This window comes from Charadrius vociferus, unplaced genomic scaffold, assembly GCF_000708025.1.
Source record: "Charadrius vociferus isolate BGI_N301 unplaced genomic scaffold, ASM70802v2 scaffold49, whole genome shotgun sequence".
In the NCBI taxonomy this organism is placed as follows: domain Eukaryota; kingdom Metazoa; phylum Chordata; class Aves; order Charadriiformes; family Charadriidae; genus Charadrius; species Charadrius vociferus.
In genome coordinates this window covers 1,465,990-1,487,260 of record NW_009661375.1, presented here as the reverse complement: position 1 = coordinate 1,487,260, position 21,271 = coordinate 1,465,990, and the positions used below count along the sequence as shown (strand labels likewise).

At 42.6% G+C, this 21,271-nt stretch overlaps 1 protein-coding gene across 1 annotated transcript; it reads left to right on the top strand.

Annotated features, from left to right (window-relative positions):
- The first annotated feature begins 419 nt into the window (after window positions 1-419).
- Window positions 420-21,270, top strand: MIS18BP1 (MIS18 binding protein 1). Its single transcript, XM_009893923.1, has 15 exons — window positions 420-549; window positions 1,693-1,836; window positions 2,912-3,414; window positions 5,190-5,266; window positions 6,834-6,964; window positions 7,832-7,922; window positions 8,160-8,323; window positions 10,181-10,347; window positions 11,341-11,446; window positions 13,060-13,936; window positions 14,824-14,996; window positions 17,240-17,382; window positions 19,468-19,613; window positions 20,262-20,346; window positions 21,247-21,270. The coding sequence occupies exons 1-15, from the start codon at window positions 420-422 to the stop codon at window positions 21,268-21,270; spliced, it is 2,961 nt and encodes a 986-aa protein (XP_009892225.1).
- Window position 21,271: the final 1 nt, after the last annotated feature.

Below are 21,271 nucleotides of genomic sequence, written 5' to 3'. Positions count from 1 at the left end.
TGTCCTGTGGTGTTGCCGTGTTATTCTCATGCTGTGATCACCCAGAGTGGGAGACCCACTGAGATATCGGGTGGTTTATAAGAAACGTTATGCTTTGTTGCTACATGTATTCCTGTCCCAAGTACAGCACTTACGAATCTCCTGTACTAATCCAGTTTTGGGTGGGGCTTAAGACCTACCTGGTTTGTCTGTGTTCATTTTAAGACATAATTGCATAAAACCAGGATAAGTGTTCAGCCTGTCTTATCTGGCCAGTAGCATGGGCAGCTGCATGCTGTTTTCACTGGGGGGTTATCGAATTGTCCAGATGGACACTGGTGACAAGTGGTGTCCCTCAGGGGTCCGTATTGGGACCAGTACTGTTCAATATCTTCATCAATGACATGGACGGTGGGATCAAGTGCACCCTCAGCAAGTTTATGGATGACACCAAGGTGAATGGTGCAGTTGACGTGCCTGAGAGATGGGATGCCACCCAGAGGGACCTGGACAGGCTTCAGAAGTGGGCCTGTGAGAACCTCATGAGGTTCAACAGGGCCAAGTGCCCAGGTACTGCACCTGGGTCAGGGCAACCTCTGGTATCCATACAGTCTGGGGGATGGAGGGATTGAGAGTAGCCCTGTCGAGAAGGACTTGGGGATATACTGGTGGATGGAAAGCTGGACATGAGCTGGCAATGTGCATTGGCAGCCCAGTCAGCCACCTACATCCTGGGCTGCATCCCCAGCTCTGGGGTCTCAGCGCAGGAGAGACGTGGACCTGTTGGAGTGAGTCCAGAGGAGGCCATGAAGATGATCTGAGGGCTGGAGCCCCTCTGCTGTGAGGACAGGCTGAGAGGGTTGGGGGTATTCAGCCTGGAGAAGAGGAGGCTCCAGGGAGACCTTAGAGTCCCTTCCAGTCCCTAAAGGGGCTCCAGGAGAGCTGGGGAGGGACTCTGGATCAGGGAATATAGTGACAGGAAGAGGGTAATGGTTTTAAACTGAAAGAGGGGAGACTTAGATGAGATATAAGGAAGAAATTTTTCACTGAGAAGGTGGTGAAACCCTGGCCCAGGTTTCCCAGAGAGGTGGTAGATGCCCTATATCTGGAGGTGTTCAAGGCCAGGTTGGATGGGGCTTTGAGCAACCTGGTCTAGTGGAGGATGTCCTTGCTCATGGCAGGGGGGTTGGACTAGATGGACTTTAAAGGTCCCTTTCAACCCAAACTATTCTATGATTCTATGTCTTTTATGAAAAGTGAGAGCTTCTAAAATTTTCCTTCCTTTTTAACAACAGATTTCTAAAAGGTATATTTTTGCCTTTGCATCATCACATCACAAATTGATAATGACTTTTGATCGAATATCAAAAGGGGTTAGTGTCGGTGCTGCTTGTTAGACCTTACTGCTGTGAAACACACCCCGTTTGTAGGCACCTTCAAACTCCTGTTGATCCCTGCGGGCTGGGTTACATTAAGACATGCATAGACACACCTGAGGGTGTTTCTCACACACAGCTGAGGCAACATAACCACTAACCCCCTGATGAAAAGGGAAAGCTCGTATTGCCCATCCATCTTGGGAAAGAAAAGAAAACGTTGTATAGAGGGGTTTAGTATCTTATGAAGTATGTACCTTGCTTTTCCTGTCTCCTGCTTGAAAATGGTTTTCTCCCCCAAATTCAAAGGGGTTTTTTTTGTATTTTTAATTTCCAGAATTAGTTTGCACTGAGATTCCTAAGAACCGAGCCACGAAAGCACTAGCTGTAGACCCTCTTGTGCTGGAATCCCCTCAGAAGTTCTTCTTGCGTGTAAAGCAGAAATTGCAGCAGCAGAAATTGCAGCAGCAGCAGCAAAAAGGTACGTGGTATTGCTCTTATATACACTTCAGAAATTTCCTTGACTTCAGAGTTTCTATTCTTGTTTATAATCTCTCACATGCTTTGGCAGAGTATCAGTCTTCTTTCTTTGTAGTCTGCACGCAGTGGAAAATGGAGAAAGAAACATGCAAATCTGCCTTTTCAAACCTGGAAATGGCATTAGACTTGATTGAACTGCTTTAGGGCTGTGCGCTTCTGACCTTGAAGCTTGACATCATTAGTCCATTTGAGTGCACTATCTCCTCTGGCAACAAAAGCCATCTGCCTTCGGGCTTCTGATATAGTTAAGAGTTCTTTAGAGATCAGGTGTAACACTTTGCCATTGGAATGTGAAACTTGGTGGAAAAAGCCTAAACCTCTCATTTACTGGCTCTTTTTTTTTATATTTTTTCCCTTGGCTTTTAATAAATGAGGAGAAAATGTTTGGTTTTGTGAGAAATTCTCTTGTATTTGTTTTTGTTTTTTTCCATATTGCTACTTGATAGCAACCCTATATATGCTTCTGTCCTGTAATTCAGTTTTGAAAATGCAGATGAAGAAAACAATGCATGCCAAAGTCTTGGTAGTGTTCAGCTTCAAGACTGAACTTAATTTATCTGAAAACTCCAACCCCAATGCTTGTAGCTCCCAGCATGGCTACAGGTCCAGATCTTGAAGTCTGGAAAGATGGAAATATTTGAGATGTTGGGTTTTATGAAAACAGATTATTTTTATTTTTTTTCCTCTGCAAGGAGGATTCATTAAAGCAAAGATACGAAGAATGGTAAGCATATGCTATTAATAGATATGGCGTGCATTAGTTTGGTTTTGGGGGAAAGTGGGACATTTGTAAATCTTTAAGAGTAGGGGTATTGATCTGGTGGTGAGGAAAACCTAGTCCAAACAAATTCGGAGTGGCTTGCTGTTAACATTAACAATTGAAATAGGTAGAGCTTTCACAATTGTAATGCTAACCAATACAACCTCTTCCTATTGAAAATGGAGCTAACTTTATGAATGTATTTTTATTAGTTCTCAAATATCACTAATTTGTTTGGGTTTTTTTTAATGGGCAGATCCAGCACCTTCAAACCCAATCAAGCAGAACATTCCTCCTTCCACAGCTACAGAAAAGCCATTAGTAGAATCTGCTTTTGCTGAGCAGCTCGGGAATGATCCTACAGAGCATGTGGCCACTGATAAGGATGATCAGGATAACTTCCTTGTGGAATCAATGGATGCTGATGATGAAATGTCTCAAAATACTAGTTCAGTGATTTTAAGCCCCCTCCCTTTTAAAAATGGGCATCAGTTAGAAGAAGAGTCAAGAAATGGAGAAGCAAAACACACTGAACTTCATCAAGACAGAAGAGAATTGCAGCCAAGTAATAAACAAGCTGCTCATGGAGTGGAAAAGACAGTAGAGACTAATTGTCAAAAGCTTTCGCAGTGCTTATGTAGTATTATGCTCTCTTCTCCCAAAGTCCACATTCCAAGGAAGCAAGAGCTGAAAAATAACTGTAAGGTCCCTTTGGATAAACCTCGCACAGATAAAGTTGCTGGCAAAGCAGACAAGGAGGTGGGAAAACTTCCGTAATACTTTAGGGCAAGTGATATATTCCTGTGGGCTGCTTGTTGCTCACAGTTGTGATTTTTTTTTTTTTTTTTCTCTTGTCAAAAGTAATGAGCGCTCAGAAAAGAACAAACTAATATTTTATTAGATTGTACTGGTAAACGCCTTCTCATCAAAAGGATTTCTTTTTTTCCTGTACTCCAAGATGACAATGTTCAGGGTTTGGGTGGGTTGTTTTTTTGGGGGAGGAGTGTGTGTTTGGTTGGGTTTTTTTTTGGTTGAAAGGAAGGCCTTTTGGTTTCATATTCACAAGTCACAGTATGGCCTGGAAGAGTCCTCTACCTGAAGGACCCTCCTGTGTCAGCTCTTTAATATGTTAATTGCCATGTGGTGGCATGATGGACATGAAACAAATGACAGACCAGTCCAGCTCCTGGCTGCCTGTGCAAAGCCAAGGAGGAGGATCTTTCCTAGCTGTAGGCTAGGGGTGGTTCTAAAGTTAACTGCATCTGTACAGCTGGTGGGGAGGTGAAACTCTTGGCTCTCATACAGAGTATACAAACTTCTCTTGAATTAAGTGGGACAAGAATATTTTCCTGGGAGACTAGTCTCCAGATCCTATTTTCAATTTAATACATGCTTAGCAATATTTACAACTTTATGAATAAATCTCAAGGAAAGTGGTGTATTTTGAAGCGTGCTGCATTGCTCAGTGATAAGCCCAGGAAACCAGTGGAAGCATATCTTCCTGAGGGTTGTTTCCTTTGTTCCCTGGAGAAATCTGTGGGACAGCAGTCCTCTTCCAGTTTAACAAGTGAATTGTTTTGTTCTCCCTCACCATTGTCAAGCATGTTTGATATGTTTTCCTGTAATTAAAAAAAAAAAAAAAATTACCTTTATGATGAGCTTTGATTTAGATAAGGAACAGATATCTGTTAATATTGAAGATTTTTAGCTGAGTAGAAGATGCTGAAAGAGCTGTTATGGCCCATTACAGATCTGAGCATCGGGCAGGTGCTGGCTGTCCATGTCAGGTACCTTTCTTCAGTCAGGGTTAAATCACTGGTGAGATCTTCAGTGAAGTCAAGGCTGATGGTCAAAAGGCGAACATCATGAAAGGAAAGATCTGGAGTTTATCAACTGAAGTTGTGAGGAGAAACAGTGACGGTTTCGGATGTTAAAAAATAATTTTCTGAGAAACTTTTTTTAAAACAAAGTTGGATGTTTCACACACAATTTTCCAAACTGCCACTCGAGTGCAACTGGCTTGCTGGCTATGGAATGCAAAACGGAGGTACTGCAGCTGTATGCATGTCAGTAGTTTGCAATATCAGATACAGCCTTTTTAATACTGTCTAAATTATAGCAATAATGTAGCTAATAAATACAATTTTATTTTTTGATGGATAACTTTTTTTCTGAACAGTAATGAAGGACAGATGACAAAGTCTGAGAGGTATGGCATAGCATTCGTATTTTTTATGAGGAGCTTATTGGCCAAGACCTCTAGCAAATCCAAAAACTTTGTCTTCTGAAAGTCAACATTAAATTACTCAAAGTTTCTATAATTTAAATTCCTGTCTTCACTTGTGCATTAGACTCCAGCTTTATTGTGCTTCAACATTTATATGTATAATGGTTGTTTTCAGTTTTTCTGGTCTGGAGGATGGTGCGTAAATACCTTCTCAAGTTATATAGGAGTTAATTTCTATTTTGCTAATGCCATAGCGATGTTGCACAGCTTAGTCTAATTTAAAAATGACTTTTTCTTTTTGTGCCAGAAAAATGTCTGCCTAACCAGTTGGAGAATTACAGTGATGGATGGTAACACTGCAATATGCGTTGAAGGAAAACGGAAGTAAGGAGAAGTTTTCTGATTTAAATGCACGTAAAACATGTTGGTGGGCTTTCAGCCTCTGAGCTAGAGAGGCCATACGATCTTCGATCTTCGCCTGGCTGAATAGCCGTAGCTTTGAGACTTGCATTCTTGGAATAGCTTGGTAACTGTTGGAAGCAGTGCCACACACTTCTGCTGCTTTTGTCCCCAGCCACAGGGAACACTGCCCTTTGCTTGGGTCCTGACCCTTGGGACAGTGCTTACAAGTCCTATCGGTTTTTTAAACCGAGTTATCTAGCCTCTGACTGAGCACGCTGAACCCGTTTGCTTCAGAGCCTGCAGAATGGCAGAGCTGGGCCATGGGGGATGAGGCACTGCACAGCTGAGGAATGGTGTCCTGGCTTAGGTGGCCAGGAGGGCTGCACCTTCATGGAACTTACTCTTAGCCTTTGGTAAATAACGAAGTGACGTTGTAGTTTAAACTTCTTTATCAAGGAAGAGGTGAATTCCTTCATGTGTGCAAGAGGTAGAGTGCCTACCTACAGGAAAATACTGGTTAAATAGTTATTTGAAAGTCTGGTCCCGAGTCGATCAAAATGCTTAAAAGGAATAAAGACAAATGTGTTTGTCTAGTAGATTCCCCCCAACCTGGTGCTGACTGGGGGTCTTATGAGCTTCTATTTTGTGGCTACTGTCAGTCAAACTTGCTGCAGACTGCCATCAGCCATATATTCCTGCCATGTCATCTGGGATGGCACTATGAGTCCTACAGCTATACGGCAAACCGTTGCAGCAGCTGATCCACCTGAAAACTGACTCTGTGGTTTTTTGGTTATGTTTTTAGTCAGTTTGTATTCAAATGGCTGTAAGATCAGGAGAACAAGTGTCAGAACAAAGAAGAGATTTAGCTTGCAATAAAGTTGTTTGAAGACATTGTGAAAATTATAGAATCACTTTGGTTGGAAGAGACCTTTAAGATCATCAAGTCGAACTGTTAACCTAGCACTGCCAATTTACCACTAAACTATGTCCTTAGGCACCAGTATACCCTCGGAGAAGAGTATTCTACTCTTTCTGTTGTTAGTAACTACCTGACCCAGTTAGTTACCTACTGAAAACTCAGAACCTCACTCAACAGCAGTAGCACTGTGCAAGGAAGTAATTCAGTAGGCTTCCTGAGAGATGTCAGGGGCTGCATGTTACGTAGTAATCCTGGGGAAAATAGACGTTTGACCTGTATAATGGTGCTTTTGTAACTTGCGTAGTGGTATCACTGCAATAATGAGCTGGATGGAGTCCTTTAGTCCATTTTGCTTCTGCAGCCTAATGTCAAGCTCATGTTCTGTGACTAACGTTTACAGTAGTTGACATGTTCATTTTGTCCTGTCCGAGTCTTAGACAAGGCCAGAACTGTTTCTCTTCCAAGCTGAGAAAAGAAAACCTAGCACGTTTTGCCAGTGTCTGTCTCGTGCATAAAATACGTAACACTGCCAGTCTCATATGGAATATCAATATTCTAGTTTTATATTCCTTCTTTTATGAAAACAATGTTTTATTTCTGTTATTCATGTTATCTCTCTTTTCTTAGAGACATGGAAGGTATGCTTTGGCATAGTAATGCAATCGTGGAATGCATAGCACACAACCAAGTTAGATCATCATCTGGCAGTATCTACTTGCTACAGGGAAATATAGATTCAGCTTCGATGAGAAAAGAAGGTAAGAAGATGATTCTTAATGTAATGTTACAAACTGTGAAGGGCTTTAGATTTATGATTGAACATACTGCTGAAGCGAACATTTTGTCTGATCCTGCTAATTGGGCTCGGTGGGTATTCCAGCACATGCTGGAAAGTGACTCTGGCGTCAGATTTCTAAGTACTATCTAATGTTAATTGTAACTGGCATTTTTAGGGTGCTGCAGTTACAGAGAGGGCTTTCAGAGCGTGAACTTGGCTAATGAGTATGTTCTTTTAAAGAAACTGTTAGGGGTTTTTTTTGCTAGGATTGCTTTTGTGTAATTTTGGTCAGTGCTACTGTAGATGAAGTAATGCCTCACAGTGGTGTAAGACTTCTTTGATGGGACCCCCAGGCTTTGGGCTTCTAGAAAAGCTCTTGGGAAGACTGTAAGGAAGCAAAGTAGTTATGTGATACAGAAGAGGAGCTTCTGTGGCTTTAAATAACAATAGAAAAGGAGAGGAATAAAAAGAATCCCATAATGATGTGGGCTGTTGAGCAAATTCATAAATTTTGTAGAAAAGAACATGACCTGGGAAGCAGCAGGTGCGGTCTTACATTGCTAAGCTGCATCAGGATGGTAGGAAGGGGGAAAGCTTCTGCTCCTGGTTCCTAGGAAACTACTGCTGTCTCCAGATACTGACAGCTGTAATTAATGACCCCTTGGTTGACTTTTCTATCAAGTATGCTGTTCTCTTAAACTGGGGAAACCTGTCTCTCTCCAGTGTTTAAAGATGTAGTGAGTTTCTGAGGTCCTTACAAAACCATGATTGCACTGGGTATTATTTCTGCCCTTTCTGATTAAAAGTATTGCTCAGCTATCGTTAATGCTACTTTTGTTTCAAACAGGATTTCCCTACCGTTTCATCAAAAGATTTACATATGGGTTTTCCAAAAGGTGGAAGGAATATGTTGAGGAGTTTCTTGAGGAAAGAAGAAGGTAATTTCTTCAGAGATTCTGTTTCATTGCAATGTTCTTATTGAGATTTTGCTTTTTAAGGGTACTATACTATAGGAGTATAAAAGGTTGTAGGTGTGTGCCTGAAGACTGTGTTTCAGGCAAACACTGGTTGCCGGCTTTGGGCATCACTGATGTTGTTTATGTAAGTTAATGTGTTGTTAAAGGACAACTTTTTCTTAAGTTTACTACTTCTTTTCTTAAACTCCAAATCATTAGGAAAGAACGAAAACAAAATACTGGTGAGGATGAAAATGAAGACAGTGACCCAGTGGTGGGTACAGATGTGTTGAAAAATGCAGAAGACTCAGCAAGAGATGTAAAGAAACCTGAAACCAGAAACACCACCTATGAAGTACTACCGAATAGTGATGGAAACAATTGTAAGTATTTAATAATCCTTTTCTGTTGAAAAAAAGTTGGGGTTTTTGGTTTTTTTTTGGAGAGCTATTTTCCCCATACAAACCAGATCGATATTAGATACCTTTTTATCTCATTAATTAGGCTGTATGGAAGAGGCAGCAAACTAGTTGGGTGAAGTTCTTTGTTTGTATTCACTTAGACTGCAACAATCAAGAGCATTGAGGTTTTTCTTTATTTCTGGTTTGCTGATGTACAACAGCTACAAGAAGTGCTCGGGGGCTGTCCTGAGGGCTAACCCTGGGGAAGAAGCAGGAGTCTGGTTTGGTCTGTAGGAGCTGAAGGCATTGGCTCCAGAGCTGGTTATTCTGTCAACAGACTTAACTTAATTTTTCTCTAGTTGCTCTTTTTCCTAACATACTCTCTTCTTAGTCCTTGTGGGATTTAATACCTCTATCCAAGGCTTCATCTTTGGGACGCTTTCCCCGCAGTGCCCACCCGCTGTGGTAGCTGGGTTAGTTATAACTCATGTCAAGTCCTTGAGCAGGTTTATTTTATGGCATCTTAGTGATTTTGCCACACTTGAGGCATAGAGATAACAACTGGAGACGGATGGAATGGATTGTGGAAAAATTCATTATGTTGGCCCTGTTTCCAAAGGAAACGGTTGTAAAGCCATAACCTATCAATCCACCTGTTTTTTCTTTGCCCTGTAATGCAATCCTAGCTTTGTTAGGGACACAAATACCTTTGGCTTTTAACTTTGACTTATTTTTAATATCTTGTCGTAGGTTCCAATAGGGCTTTGGCCAAATTGCATTGTGCTACTTGTTAATCCTGTAACCAGATTTTTTTTAATGAATGCTATAAAAGCTGTTTTATTTTTTTCTCTCATTAGCTTGGATTTGTCCAGTGTGACAGGTTTTCTTTATCATTCTACTTCCCTATATGCCTTTTACAGTATTTATAACCTTCTAAACAAAGTAAAAATAAAAAGCTCACACCTGTAGATTTTATAATTTGTGAAGACTATTACTTCAATCATGTTAAGGTATGTTTATTTCTAACCTGAATGCTTTTAAAAGAACAACATAACATTGCACTGAACTTTGTATTTTCCATGTAGTCAGTGCAAATGAGCTGGTGTAAATGCGATATCGCTTCTATGCTTGTGAAGTCTGCAAAACTGAATTTTCAATAGAATCATAGAATTGCTGAGGTTGGAAGGGACCTTTAAGATCATTGAGTCCAACCATCACCCTACCCTGACAAAACCACCTCTAAACTATGTCCCTCAGCACCACCTCTACCCTTTTTTTTAAACGCTTCCAGGGATGGCGAATCCACCCCCTCCCTGGGCAGCCTCTTCCAATGTCTTTCAGTGAAAAAATGTTTCCTACTATCCAATCTAAACCTCCCCTGACATAACTTGAATCCATTTCCTCTCGTCCTGTCACTTGTCACCAGGGAGAAGAGCTCAGCCCCCACCTCTCTGCTCCCTCCTTTCAGGTGGTTGCAGAGGGTGATAAGGTCTCCCCTCAGCTCCTCTTCTCCAGGCTGAACACCCCCAGTTCTCTCAGTTGTTCCTCACAGGGCTTGTGCTCCAGACCCCTCACCAGCTCTGTTGCCCTTCTCCAGACACGCTCCAACACCTCAATGTCCTTCTTGTACTGAGGGGCCCAAAACTGAACACAGCACTCGAGGTGGGGCCTCACCAGTGCCGAGTACAGGGGGATGATCACTTCCCTAGTCCTGCTCACCACACTATTCCTGATACAGGCAATACATGTATTTATGTATTATATATGTTATATAAAATACATATATTATATAAAATACAGTATTTGAGACAAAACTATATTTCCTGTTTTTTCTTGTAGATGTAACACCAAACCGCAATTCCGTATTGAATAATTCAAACGGAGTTTACACTCGTAGTGGCCGTCTTGTTAAACCACCGTTAAGTTTCTGGTGTGGGCAACGTGAGTTGGTTGATCAGCAACTAAATGTTACTATAGAAAAAGGTGGAATAGATTATCTGAGCGTGGTAAGATTCTTTTGCATATTGTTACTTAAACGTATCTTAAATACAATTAATAAACTTGTTTAGGTAGCTAACAGAAACACTGCAGCTCTTGTAAGTACTTGAAGAGGCAGGAAATCTTGAAGACATTATAAAAAAAAATTAGAACAAGCAAAAAAATAGTCTTAATCTCTGTATTATCGAGTAACTGCTGTTGTCTGTAAAATGGGCATAATGGGGAATTATTTCTGGAAAAATAAGTGGTTTTTTTGAAAGATAAAGACGTCAAATAGGAAGTTGCACACAGGTACTGGTTTGGGTCACAGAGGTTCCTAAGTAAAACATTTTTGTGTAATATTGTAACACTGAGTCAGTGCCACAGCATTTAATCGCACGAGGGGTGCCCGTGCTGCAGGTGAGCTTTTGTGTGCAGCCGTACTCTTCTGTGCTCTCCCCTTCCTGTGTAGGGCTTCACACTTGTTAGGACCAGGTATTTCCTCATTTCTTGCACCCTCATCTGTCCAGGTCATCCCAGTTTTGATTGAGGTGTGCTGTTCTTATTTGTTATGCCACTAAGCAGCTCTGATAATATTCTGATAACAAGTGAAGGAAAACAGCATTCTCTGTGGTAGCTGTGAGTTTGTTGTGTTTTTTTTTTTACATCTCTCTGAGATTAGTCAGCCCTGTGGAGTAGGGGGTGTAGTAACGCTAGTCATCATCTGCAGCCCTGAAGAGGTACGTCCAGTTTACCACCAGCTCGAGCAGTTCTAGGTCGTAAGATTTTTAACTTGTATTTTAGAATATTTAAATTTAAAGGGCACCTGGCTATGTTGTTTCAGTTGCATGCATTTGTACAAACACCTGTGTTCATCAAGTAGTATTTAGTAGATACTCTTCAATGTAGGTGACTTCTAAATCTACCCATCCTGTAAACATTTGGCTTTTTCAGAGCTGGCGTCGTTAGGTTTGATATGTAATCTCTTGCAGAAGTTTAGATTAAATTGTTTTATTTTGAAGATGTTTAGTAGTGAAAAATCTCAAAGACAGACCAGTTCCATCTCTAAGAAGAAAAGAAAGGAAGAAATGAAGACAACAGAAGAAACACCAAAAAGCCAAAGTAATGGTAAAAAATGATTTTTTTTTTTTCTTTTGTTATCAACTATAACCAGTGGGATTATGAGTTGGGTGCTGGAGCAGTATGGTGATGACCTGATAATGTAAAGAAATTAAAATCTTTTTACAGTCAATTGCTGCTTCTGTGAAGAATTACGGGAGTAGCTAGTTCTCCAGCTCTGAATATAAACTACATTTGTAAATCACTTTATTTACAGAATGGGAACATGCAGGTTTCTTTCCAGAAATGGAAATGAAAGGCTTATGACTTTTTTGAAGTTTCTGCTCCTGTATTTTGGATGTCTCAACATAGTCATTATATGTGACTTGAGAGAGCCTGAAGAGAAGCGGAGTTCACCAGTCCAATGAACTGGTGGTCTGGCTTTACTTTTTCAGCTGGATGAATGAAAATAAATGAAATGCCTACTTAGGAAAAAAAAGTATATTAACAGAGTATTAAAACCTCTATTTTTAATAAAATTTGGGACACAATAGAATCCTGAAAACAATGTAGAATATAAAGCAGAAGTTTCTTTTTTAAAGCATCTGTAATGTTTCCTGCACAAAAGCTGTTTGCAGCACAAGTAAAGCTTTTGGGATGTTAGTGTTTGCTCTGTCTCAGTCAGAGCATTTTAGCAACACTTAGTTTACTGTTTTAGTCTCTATCTGCTTGATACTTGCATGTTGCCTTTTATAGTCTTGATAATCCTAATTGTTTTAGTCATCTGGAGGCAGCCTCTCATGGGGGTGAACTGGGCAGTAATGGGACATCCCCTGTAGGCAAGGAGCCCCCTGCTGCTGGCCGCGTTCCCTCGGAGCGGAGGGACACTTGCTCAGAATGAATCCAGTGCTTACAGCTGGTTTCGTGCTATCTTCTCTGTAAAAGTCATGTGTGAATGGATTTTCTCTGCTTCTTGACTGCCATGCAGAGGAGTGGCCTGCCTGCTGGGACATGCTGACGTGTCTGTGTCACGTAGCCTCTTGTTCCTGAAGAACTGAATCCTGAATACATAGGAGTGTATGTGGGAGGGCAGAAGGCCTTTACTTCTGAGATACGTGTGTGGGAAAGGAGGTGTAGCGATCTCGGGAAGCTTTGCTAGGTGCTGGTTTTACTCAGTCACGTTTGGTTAAGTTGTGGACATCCCTTAACAGCAGAAATGAGTTTATAGTTATGTGCCAGGTAAATCTTTGGAAATGGGTTGCAGATAACCGGTGCTACATGTCTCTTAAATGGGGAAGGGTGGGCAGTATGGAGCGTGATGAAACGTTTCCTAGCATCACCAATTTCAAAGTGACATTTTGCTGTGTTTTGTAGGGCAGCAGTGTTTAATTCATTTTTGTATCTCAGCATGACCATTCAATAGATCATCTCCTTGTCCTGAAGAACTCTGGTGTTCTGTCAGTGTGGGGAGAGGGTTCTGCAGAGGGTGGGGGGCTGCGTGCTGGAGGGGGGCTGCTCGTCTCTTCCTACAGACTACAGCCTCTGTAACAGAAAGGAGTTCACCGATCTTAACGAGCGTGGGATGCATTGCACCCCACAGCAGGCTAGTCTTTGCTTGTCTGAGAACACAGCAATGATGGACATTACAATGTGTGATATCATACTGACATCCTCTCTTTCAGGGGAAAACAATGAAAAAGGAGTAAGTTCCAAAAGAGCAACCAAATCCGCTGGAAGCAGGGAGGCCAGGCGCTTCCTTTCAGATGACGAGGAAAGTGATCGTGCAGTTGATAGTACAAAAATTAAAAGACAGCTTTCTGTTAAGCAGACTCCCTTAAATACTGATGTACTAAACAAAAACAACTATAATAGCAGAATCCCAGGAAAGTCAAATGAAAAGAGAGGAACAGAATATGGAGAACTGAATATGTATCAGCAGGTTTACAAGTACTCTTTAAGGTCAGGCAAACAACTTCAAGACAAGCAATTAACAGAAGAGCCATCAAGCAAGGATGAGGAAGAGGAATCCAGTGAAGATATCCCACTCTGTATCAAAAGGAAAACTAAACATTTATCTAAAAAAGAGACTCAAAACTCTAAATCTTCCTCGAACTGTAAAAGTTCACAGGATGATGCAAACAAGGTACCGGGTGAACAAAGGACAGTAAAACACTCTACTGCCTCCCGTAACGTGCCGTTGAGGCAAAGTGTGCCTGGATCCAGTGATGGTTCCGATTTACTTGAAGGAAAAACACCTGCTAGTGACTCCAATACTTCCCATTTGCCTGATAAGGCAAGGAGGACAAGAAGCAGCATCGACCCTCCAAGGTCTTTGTTTGAATCTGGCACTGAGCCTGAAACCAGTGAAGAGGAATTTCGAGTGAAAGAAAAGAATCCAAAAGTATCTGATAAACCCCCAAATACTAAAGTTTCTAATACTGCCAAGTGTTCAGCAGCGGAAACAAGAGAACCTGAGAGGGAAAAGGTGCGGAAATCTCTAGAACTTTTTCCACACGCAACTGATGGTTGGTCTGAAAAGGAATTACAGAAGCTCCACAGGCAAGTGGTTGCCCTGTTTTCACAGGGAAAAGATGTTCTTGGACATCGGGAGGCATGATATACTGGGGGGGTTGGGTGGCCTGGATTTTTCAGATTCAGTCTCTTTCACATTATGTAAAGGTTTCCTTTAGGTTTTAATTCCCTCTTACAAAATAAATTTTGTTAACAAATTAAAACCCAGTGAAATAAAGGAGACGGCTGAGTATTTTCTAAAGTAACTGTAGACGTGCAAGTCTACAGCAGCCCTTACCGCTGTCATCAGCGTAAAGTGAGAGGAACACAGATATTGGGCAAAAGTTTGTTTTTTCAAAAACACATACTTAATCTTACTAGAAGTGATAAACATACCTATGAGTAACAATGAAAAACACAAGTAGGTAAATAATATGGTAAAATTATTCAAATTTATGGTTTAGACAGCAAGTCAGAGGTAGCATATTCTCTCCTCTGATGGAATAAAATGTTAAACATGACGTGCTATGTATTTAAATTTTGTAACGGGGAGACTAACTGCAAGAATGTTTAATTAATGCATCGTCCAACAAACTGAAACAAACTACTGGGCAGTATTTAATACATATATTAAGTAACAAATTGACCATGTTTGGTTTTGTTTCTTTTAGATTAGAAACCTGAAAAGGCCTCAGCTCACGTCTTGGGCGGTTGGGGGGACCTGCTGCAAATAAGGACGAAATTTCTCTTGTAACAGCTGTTAGCTGCAATTGTTCAAATAAATTTGCATGGTTTAAAGCGGCTGGACAAGACACCAGAGACAAGATTGTCCACATCCAAGGCACAGTGTCCTTTCTTGGAAGGACAGCTGGTCTCTGGGAGCGTTGTGCAGATTCTTTGGCGTGACGAAGGTTGTGGTTTTGCTTTCTCGGCAGGGCCGTTGCTTCCTTTCCAAAGCACAAGAATGGCTTCTGGGTGGAGGTGGCCATGGCGGTAGGGTCTCGCTCTGCTGAAGAATGCCATCAGAAGTATGTAGAAGAACAAGAGGCAAAAAGTTCCCAAACGCATGCCAAGAAGACCACTGCTTCAGGGAAAGCAGAACAGAAAGGTACTGACATCTTGGTTCTCGGTATGTTGTTGTCTTTAAAGAATTTCAAATTCAGTATTTAATATGCAGTGAGAGGTACAGACATAAGCGCACGCTGGAGTCAGATAGTGAGGGCAGCTGTCTTCCATAGCGTGAAGGCTTGTTGCAGGGCTGGGAGCATGTCATAAGTGACTGAAGTAACAAGAAAAGAAAGGATGGTTTTGGAGTCTTCTAGGTTTTCTTGGCATGATGGGAAGACTTAAACTGTCCTTGCCACCTAAGGGGAAATAGCTGTTTATATCTTAAGAGGCTCGTGGAGGCCTGGTAGATAACGAGCTACTTGTAGAGCTGCCAAAAAGGCTACAGGGTGCTTGGATGTGCTCAGGGCAGTGTGGAGTAAGAACAGGGAAGTGATGTCTGGCACTGAGGTGCCTGTTGCTGTTGTCTGTCCGGTTCTGAAGTCAGTAATTCATGGTTACAGACAGCAAGTACGCCCTGAAGTGAAAGGCACCGGATGCTCAAGCCAGTTGTTTAACAGTTATTTAACGGAGAGGAGGTTACAATGACGCTTCAGTAAGTGCTTAGGTAAGGAAGGCCGTCTGATAGCAGCTCCTCTGGCTGAGAGAGAGATGCCGTCGCTCAGTCATCGGAAGGTGAAGCTGTGTTACGCAGCTGTGAGCAAAGACCACTCTGGTGATGTTTCCCAGTGGTTAAAGCTGTGCATCAGTTTCCATTTACTGAAAGCATTAAAATATTTTTTTCTGTTCAAACGAGGTGATGCAGGTTACTCATAGTTACTGGACTTCACGCGAGGAGGCTTGGCTCCAGTTCTGTAGCCTCCGTAACGCCGAACAGAGCAGGTGACCTCTGGGTTTCCCTGCCCTTAAAGTCAGTGAACTGCGATTTTTGTGCAGGCTTGGAAAAGCAGCAGATTGAGGGTCCAAGCGCAGGACAGCGCACTTTATTTTTACTTGAATGTTTCTTTGAAATGTTTGTTGCAGTTACAGAATTTGTGTGATGCTGGGCATCAGTTTTGTAATGAATTTTATTGAGCTTTGATAGTGGTGGTAGTATTCTCGAGCATTTTGGAGCGTAGATAGGAACCATTTTATTTTGACTGTTACCATGGTATCAAAATTCCCTGCGCTTCTGTGACTATGAAAGCTTTTTCTAATGTTGCTGTTCATTTCTCTACTGCTGATATCCTACAGAGAATTTTTTCCTGTTTCACCCTGGCATTTGACATTATCAGACTTTGGACTGCAGACTCCTCTGTTAGCAAGACGCAGTTGTTCTGGTTATTGAGCGTTTGTAAAGGGTGGGTCTGCCCCAGTGGTTTTCAGATGTTTTGCTTTGAGAAAAGCAATGTTTGGGACCTCTCGGACTCACCTGGGCCTTTCAGTGCTAAGACACTCTAAAATGACTGTAGCAAAGCAAAGGACTAAATGCAGTCCTGCGTGATACTTAGCAAGGATCTTTCTTGGCAGTTAGGAGCTGTTTCTTGGCCTTCTCTCAGCAGGCGAGTGTATCCTGTTAACGATGAATCTTAGCATAGATACAGAACTACCTGGTTCTTCTGATAATCTGTGAACTGTGGATTAATTTTCTTCTCCACTTGACTGCCTGCATGAGCAGCTAATTCAGTGTTTGTCTGAAGGTGAGGATATTGGGAAGATGTTCTTCTAAATTTGCCCCAAAACTCACTCATAATGGAAAGCAGAGGATAGGAATACACACACCAGCAGAAGTGACAAAGCCCTTTTTTTCCTCTCAGTAGGTTTAATGGCTTATCATTTAGGTGTGGTAACTGGATTAAGGTTTGCAAAGGATACAGCTGTACATGCTCACGTCTCAGATGAGCATTCCATAAACCTCACGTTGAGGATGCTAAATTGGTCTGTGTGCAGCAGAGGCTTTGAGCACTTCATGCCTCTTGACATGGGTGATATATCTTAGTGTATTTCATCTCTGAAGTGCAGATGCAGCGATAATTCTGTTAAAGTCATAATAAAATAGATGCTGTAGGTATAACACTTGCAATGGCTATGTAAGGCTCTAGAGCAAGCTTCCGATCAAGGTGCAGTAGAGAAATTCTTTTTGAAAGCATAAATTGTGTAAGAGCTCAAAGGATCACAAAAAGCTATAAGACATTTCCGTAAAGGAGAGATTGGATTCTCTATCACCAGCATTGATTGTAGTTAGTGAATTTTAAACCATGCTACATAAACGGTGTCTTAGAACAGCTAATATTTTGATTCATGTAGGCAACAAAGAGTCGGTTGCGATAACTGCCAAAATGGGAACCTTAAAAAGAAAGCAGCAGATGAGAGATTTCCTGGACCATTTGCCGAAGGACAACCATGACGATATTTTCACTGCGACACCCTTTCAGAACAGAAGAGTAAAGGTAAATCTGGGAAAACTGTATCTATGTGTATGCTTTTCTGGTTGGTATTTCAAGGGCGTGTTACAAGTCTTCTGGTTCAGTTCCATCAATAAAACCTTGTGGATTTGGGGGAAGAGGCTTATTTCCTTGATTTTGTTATTGCAATACTTAGATTCCCGGCAGCAAGAACACGTGGAAGGTGGCTTCTGCAGACAAGGATCGCTCCTGAATGGTTGTGTAAAAGCAGTCTGTGGTGGGGTGTCCTTTCTGCCTCTGGGTGGGAGGGACTCTGCTGCTGTGAAGCATTGGTTGTGCAGCGGTAGCGCTGTCCTGGGGCTGACCGTTGGACCCCTGTGCTGTGGAACCGGGTACTTACTAAAGTCATGCTCATACTTCACAGGACTCGGCGCATTCCACATTTAAAACCACTTGTCTCTTGATGCTCTCTCTGGGTGGGGGTCTCTGGGGGTTCTGTTACCCTCTCGCCCTGGCCCTTGCCTGTTTACTCGCTGTCCTGTTTGGGCGCAGGAGCTGCCCCATTTCCCTGGGGAGGCTGGTTTGCAGCAGCCAGCGCAGGAGGAGCGCCCTCCGCGGCAGCCCCAGACACACGCAGCAGGTGCAGCACTGGGGCTGGAGAGCATTACCCCGTCCCTGTGATAAACCTCCGCTGCGCTGTGGTGAAGCCAGCTATGCACCTTAGGTGTTGGTTAAGACTCTCTTCATTTTTAATGAGAAAGCCACTCATTTATTCAGATAATAATTACTACTTTTTTCCCCCTGTAGAGAATTCTTGAAGTGTATTTCATGATGAATCTTTCTTTTTGCTGTTACCTGCCCAAGCTAGCTCTGCCTATTAAAGCCAGCGCCTGGGTTCCAGCAGGGACTCCAAAGGGCACCTGTATGGCTCTTGATACGTTTGTTCTTTTGTGGATTTGCTTTGTGGCAACAGCGTGTTCCGTGCTCCGGCACATGTCCAGAGTAGAGTAACACCCGGGCTCACTGGAAAGTCAACATTTAAGCAGCAGTAACTTCATTGCTTTCTGTAAACTGCAGTGTGCTCTGGAGAGTCCCCATGGCTAGTGTGAGCGGATTGGCTGCGAAAGAATCGATGGGTCCATGTCCAAGACACCCTGTTTTTGCAGAGGGAGTCTCCAGGAGAGTCCTCCTTTGGTAGAATATAATTTCAGCCACTGATTCAAAAGGGTTCTCCTTTTTTTTTTTTTTCCCCCCCAAATTCACTCTGCCCAGCTCATGCTGTGCAAAAGAAATTAATCTTCTGTAGCACATGGCGAGAGATACACCTCCAGAGAGAAATTCTGTGTGTTTAGGAGTCATGAGTGGGTTCCTCTTCCTTGAACCCATGCAGACTCTTCACATCTGCAGTTTCTTGTGCTAAGTTCCAGAGCCAAATTGTTTGCTGTGTGAAGAAGTGTAATCTTTTATTTGATCTGAACTTGCATCTGCTGACTTTGTCGTCCTCTCCTCATGGGGAAGAGAGAGTGAACGGCTGTCCTGGTCCCTGAGAGTTATAGCTCTCCCCCCCAGGACCTGCTGTGCTTTTGATCATCTGTGATGCTCCTCTCTGAACCTTTCCAGTTCTCCTCTCTCTTCAAAATGAAAGGACCAGGAGTTCACTGAGTAATCCTGAAATCTTCCTTCTGAGTAATAATGGTCAGCTTTCAGCTTGTAATTTTAATCAGAAATTATTTTTTTGAATGTGTAGTAGTAGCCAAAAAAGGCCAGCAAAACGTTGGGCACCAAGGGGAGGGGTATTAAGAGCAAGATGGAGGCATCATTTGGCTGCCACGCCGAGTCCTTGCATACCTGCATTCTGTGTACTGTGCGCATTGCTGGCCTCTGCGTCTCACGAGGGACATAGTGGAGTCAAAACTGCAACTGAAGTGAGGAAGGGAACGGAGCGACTGCCCATTGAGGAGAGAATGGAGTCTGGGACTCCTGCCTTTGGGGAAGAGGGATGCGGCCAAGGTTCAGAGTCGTGGAGAGGCTGTGTCCTGTCGTCACTCTGAGACAGACCCGTGAGAAGCCTTTTCAGCAGACTTTTGTTAAAAAGGGCAGGTCACTGATTGCTCTGCTGTGGCTTTGTAGTTGCCAACGTTCCGGGGAAGCCAAGATGACGATGACGACTTTGCACTTACGGACAACCCGATCACACCTTCTTCAGCTGTCTTCCCCCTGGTGAAAACCCCTCAGTGTGAGCACATCAGCCCTGGCATGCTGGTACCCATCAACAGGTAGGAACTTCTGCTGCTGTCCCTCTGCTAACCTTTGCCTTTCTCCTTTTCCCCAAGATTGTTTTTTGTCTTCTGAAAGATCACTCGTGGAACTGGGCCACCAGTTTACTTCCAGACTTAGAGCACGCATAGGAAATCCTGCAGTCCTTGGGGGATTTTAAAGAAAGCTCTTTCCTTCAGCAGTGTGTGCAGTTTGGGCTACTCAACTAAATGTGGGCTACAAAACCAATGCTGATTGCACAGCCTTTTACTCTGATTTGGGCTTCAGCCTCAGCAGAGGTGTCTCTGCTCATTTTCAGTCTTGAACCCATTAACCCAATTGCTTCAGGCTTTACTGAAACAAACTGGAATCATCTTGATATTTTCAGAGTAACTGGAGTTTTATCTAATGGACAAGAAATAAACATCATCTGAGAAGATGGTGAAGCTTTGTCTGACACTTGCATTAGAAGTTCCAGCACGTGATCTAATTAAAATGTTGTTACACTCCCAGAGCTGCTGTTATATTTAATTGACCAACAACAGTTTTTAATGGCCATGCTGATTTTCTTTCTGAATTGGAGCTGTATGTATGATGCCTTTACGCGTATCCAACGGATTCTGCAGGCGGCACAGGAGTGATGCTAACGTGCTTGATTACACCTGCAGGAACGATTACGACAGGCACATGTTCCGCATGCAGAAGAACACACAGGGCAGCAGAGGCACCTGGGACAAGGTCAAGAAGAAGTCGGTAATGCTGGTTTCCTTGAGTGTTGCCTAGTTCCACCTTAACACTGCAAAGCTTTGCTAAGCAGCAGGCAAAAGAATCCCGGGATCACAGACTAGTTGTATGTATTCAAGACGGAAAACAGGACTGTTCCCCTTCTTCCTCCCAAACTTACAGGTTTTGTACCTACTTCTCTTGGAGAAAAGTTCTGTTTGTTAGAAAAGAGCTATTTCGTGTCAGGATTCAATACATTGCTCTTTTCAGAATTTGTATCCGCTCTTAAATACTGTGATCTTTAGGTACATGGAAGTTTCAGCTGTGTTATTCTGTACAGTGGGAAAGGAAACAATATTTCTCACCTTCTATCAGATTGTCCCTGAATTTATGTATTTACTCCTTCAGTATCCTGGGTTTTGTAATTCTTCTGGCTTCTCGATGAAAAGCTGAGTTCCCAGAAGCAGAAAAATGGCTTGTACCTCCAGTGCAGTGAAAGCATTTGTGGTGGTTCAACAGTTTAAATTCCTAGTGACAATGCAGCGTAGCGATAGGGCAACTTAATTCCTGTGTAAGACTGAGTCTGTGCCAGTTCCCCTGAGCTGTTCTGAGGTTCCCGTGCTGGTGCTGCAGCAGCTGATTGAGCAGAACCTTTTTGTCCTTTTCATCAGGGCGGAGGTGTGGTTGGAACGCCGGCGTCACACAGAACAGAGTTCACTTTTGATAAAAGTAAGTACTCTGTTTCTCCTTCTTCAGTATGGGCTCCTGCGCTGCCTTTCACATCACCACTGGCTTGTTGGGGGGCCACAGTCTGGGCCTTTAATAACTTTTCCACAGGTTGTTTCTCATGTCTTTTGCTTTTTGGACCTTCTGTAACTGCTTGTCCAGCCTGGGCACACGCACTAATAATCCCCCGTTTTCTTATTGCAGAAGCGGCACAGACCTCTGTTGTAGG

Coding starts and splice junctions, on each gene's coding strand:
- MIS18BP1 (XM_009893923.1), top strand. CDS start 420: ATGGATGACACCAAGGTGAATGGTGCAGTTGACGTGCCTGAGAGATGG. Junction 10,348..11,340: donor GAATAGATTATCTGAGCGTG/GTAAGATTCTTT, acceptor TTTATTTTGAAG/ATGTTTAGTAGTGAAAAATC. Junction 17,383..19,467: donor TTCAGAACAGAAGAGTAAAG/GTAAATCTGGGA, acceptor GTGGCTTTGTAG/TTGCCAACGTTCCGGGGAAG.